The sequence below is a fragment of the Olea europaea genome, unplaced genomic scaffold (genome assembly GCF_002742605.1).
Source record: "Olea europaea var. sylvestris unplaced genomic scaffold, O_europaea_v1 scaffold1012, whole genome shotgun sequence".
NCBI classification, from domain to species: Eukaryota; Viridiplantae; Streptophyta; class Magnoliopsida; order Lamiales; family Oleaceae; genus Olea; species Olea europaea.
Window position 1 is genome coordinate 149204 of NW_019227441.1, and position 3949 is coordinate 153152.

Sequence of the window (3949 nt, forward strand, 5' to 3'; positions counted from 1 at the left end):
CCCCCCCCCCAAATTGGGGCTCAAACAAGGGCTAGTTTGGTCTCAATTATTTGTCCTAATATTATTTGAAACAGGTGAAGAATCCTTGGATTTTACACATAAAATTTTGTAAATGTTCCAATATGGAATTCTAATACCTCCCATCCATTTCATGCCCAACCCTCTACACACAAATCCTGGAACCTTACTTGAGCTTTCATAAATTTGTATTTGCGCTGATAGTCAATATAAAATAATTTCCAAAACACAGAATATTAACAAATACAACAGTTCAATAATAAAAACCTCTACATGAAATAGACAAAATAAGTACCAGCAATGCCGGGTGTGATTCAAAGTCTTCTAGTTTCCAAATTTTCCCGGTAAGAGGCTCCGGAAGCTAGAATTGGAATTCCAAAACAATAAATGAACAGGGTAATCATAGAAGAAAATTAAAAGCTCAATAATTTCCAATTCAGAAGCGAGGTTCATACATATTTTCTCAATTCAAATGCAAAAAGCTTCCATTCAACAAATGAATACAATAAATAGGTTTTACCCATTAATAAGGTGGCTCATTTGAGAACAATCCACCTGAAATGGACTGCTCACTTAAACTTTAAACGGATTAGAACATTTCCAAACCTTATTTGTATACACACGCACCTCAAAATCAGGTGCCCGAAAACCAAGAGAGAGTCCTTGGGACTCGGTTCTGGCAGCACGAACCACGAGCTTTCTTGAGGGCAGTGCACGGTTCCTGCGCAGCAGGGGATTAAAACCCAACGTTGAGTAACACTTTGAGGATGAAATGAAACTGAAAGACGCTCTGCTCAAGGTTAAAGTGGCCGGGCCGCAGAGTAAACGTGCACCAGTTGATGATACGGTGACGTTCGCTATAGAAGCCATGGTTTAACAAGAAAAATGTGTTTGTTCCAAAATTCTGGTCCTGGGCGGTTTGTTCATAGATTAGTTATCCAGAGGATGAAACTGAATTTACCAAGTGCCTGTTACGTATGAGAATTATTTTTTGAACTGTGCTATATACACAGCACGGTTCACACCAAGTTTAACAGCCCCTCACATCGAGGGTCCATGCACAGTAAAAAAATAAAAAAACAGGTGGGACCCCTTCACAATGTGGGGTCCATGCACTGTAAAAAAAATAAAAAACAGGTGGAGCCCCCTCATTGTGAGGGGGCTGTGAAACTGAGTGTACAGTTGAAAGTCGTATTTTTTTTTTTGTTTTTATCGTTGGAGACATAAGTAGAAGAAGTTAAAAATAACAGTTAAAATGATAAAATAATAATTAAAAATTTAATTTTTTGCGGCGAAAATTTGCTATGAAATGAGAGCTAAAATGGGCCAGAGAACCTCAGCATGAGTATTTCCTTTTTTGTTTTTAAAAAATATAATTTATTTTCAATAACAAAATTTATGGGATCATAGCTTTTATTAAACTTCCAACTGAGTCCAATTTTTATCAAAATTTATTTTTTCTCAAAATTCATTTTCAACAATAGATTCTCCCATAATATAATTTTACACGTAAATATAAAATATTTTTCTTTTTTTTTTAACCACACTTTTTTATTTATTTATCAATAATGACTATTATGAAAATAATAATTCTACTTGTACAAAGTTCCATTACAAAGTTAGTTGACAAAAAATGTGTTGGCAAAATTCAAACCATTAATTTTAAATGATTTAAAAACCTATTTTTAAAATGATTGGTGTGGATCTTAGTTTATCAACATACTTTGTAAATCATGTTTGTAAGTGTAGCACAACTTTTATTATCAAAAATAAAATTGGGACGTAATATTCCCCAAAATTTAGTATAAAAGCAAGCCGTATGTATAATTTTCTACTTCCACGTTGTTGATTTTCGTAAAGCCATTAAGGGATTGTTCAGTAATGATTTTGAAAATTAATTTTTTGACCGTTTGAGAGAAAAGTAGGACTTACTTGTGAGAGAATAAGTAAAAAATGAGGTCTTGAATAGTAAAATAACCGATAAAATTTTGATTTTTTGAGGTGATAAATCAATACCAAACATGCACTAAATAAGTTAAAATGTCAAAATCTCAATCTAAAAGGCTAGACCATTTTCATGCTGTCTAGGCTAATTAGGAAACGCTTTTGCTTCTTCTAATTGTAGAATTTTTTTTTTTTTGAAAATTTTACCTTAATTAGTTTCTGTTCGCCATAGCTTTTGAAAAATCAAAATGAATTTTTGAGATTATAAGGTTATTTTTGGATCCATTTTGGCTATTTTTATATAAGTACTTTTTGTAGTTAGAAGAGTAGTTTTCAAATGAAAAATTAAAGTAATTTCCTTCAAAAAAATTTCTAGAAGCAACAAACAGACCATTAATGTTTGCAAACGAATTTTTAAAAGAACTCTCTCGAAAGAGCTTTTAAAAGACGCATTTTTATAAAATTAATTAAACAAATCTAAAAATAATTTTTGAACCTCAAATATTCTTTTTATCAAAAATCATATCAAACAAGTCTTAGTATGCACAGACTGTGATGTGGATTTCTTTTCATGATTTTTTTTTTTTTACAAGGTGTCCAATTCTTGACTAATCCTTGGGTCTGTGATCCGGCCCCTTTTCACACAGTCCAGTTAATCGTGGGATGTGCCTCCAACTAACCAGGGTCTGAGTCATCCCCACCTGATCTGTCAAAGTGTCAAGCAAGTCAATCCAAGTTACACTTTGACTTCCAAAAATAAGCATTGCCTTCCAAGAATAAATCCTTACTTTCCAAGAACCCCATGAATCAAACTTACGACCTCTGATCTGTCAAATTTGACAGAACCCGTCCTTTTCATGTTTATGTATATGAATAAGGAATTTTATCAGCAGCAATGGATTTTTGAGAAACTGGTGGGAAATTTTTATTATCGATAAATGTAAAATTGGGGTTGCAATATCTGTGAAACTTGTAATTTGGTGATTGGGTTATGTCAATACTTTTGATTGGAGAATGATCGTTCAAGAATTCAATTTGTTTCATTCTTGTATCGAGTATATTATCTCTTGTTTGGTAAAAATTAAAATTAAAATTTTGATTTTAATTCAAAATCAACAATTAATTTTAATCACACATTTTATAGAACCCTCAATTTTTTAACTATTCATTTCTTCAATTTTTATTAAAATCTATTGAAAATTGTACTTATAAATAGGAAAAAGCGTTCACAATAGAGCATGACAATTCTCTTCTTTGGCATAAAAGGAAATTGATGGAAACCAAAAAGGCCTCCTGTTTTCTGGGTTGTCAAATCCAACACGATCGTAGAATTACCGGTTCAACCGATGAATCCAAGGTTCAACTCATAGGCCATCATTAGTTCATACATCGAAATAAAAAAACATATATGCATTACTTTATGTTAGTATAATTACTCATAAAATCAAATGATTTTTATCGACTTTCAAAACCATTTTAAAAAAAAATAAAAGCTATAAACTTAATTAAAAATACATATATCATTAATATCATAAATAAACATAAGTTCAAATTTGAATCACCAAATGTCTTTATATTAGTGTTTGAACAACATTATTTTCATAAAAATACATTTTTAAACCGCATATTAATAAAAAATATGTAATTAAAAAAATTAAAAAAATAAATAAATTTACATATCATTTTATAGAATAACATGTAATTAAAATAAGGTTTTAATATCATAAATTTAACTTGCTGGACCAATTTCAAAAACTAAAAACTAAGGTTTTAAATATTTTGCAATATTCCATATATAATGATTGATATGAATAAGTAAAATTAACATTATCACTTTTTCCTGTTCAAAAAAAGAAAGAAAATAAGCACAAGAAGGAACCATCAGAGACCAAAGTTTATCCCCAGAAGCTTTAAGCTATTGTACGGTCCGCATCATGGTTTGAACTTTCTCAACAAAGAAAGATCCATCACTTGGTTCCTCGTAGTT

General features: G+C 30.8%; 1 protein-coding gene across 1 annotated transcript in view; it reads right to left on the bottom strand.

Annotated features, from left to right (window-relative positions):
- LOC111372577 overlaps positions 1–999 on the bottom strand; it is a 5560-nt gene extending 4561 nt beyond the window's left edge. The window contains exons 1-2 of the mRNA XM_022994947.1: positions 646–999; positions 314–379 (exon numbers count right to left, since the gene is read on the bottom strand). Of these exons, the coding sequence (XP_022850715.1) occupies positions 314–379; positions 646–888 (309 nt within the window). The 5' untranslated portion in view covers positions 889–999. The remainder of the gene's footprint in view (positions 1–313; positions 380–645) is intronic.
- Between the last annotated feature and the right edge of the window lie 2950 nt (positions 1000–3949).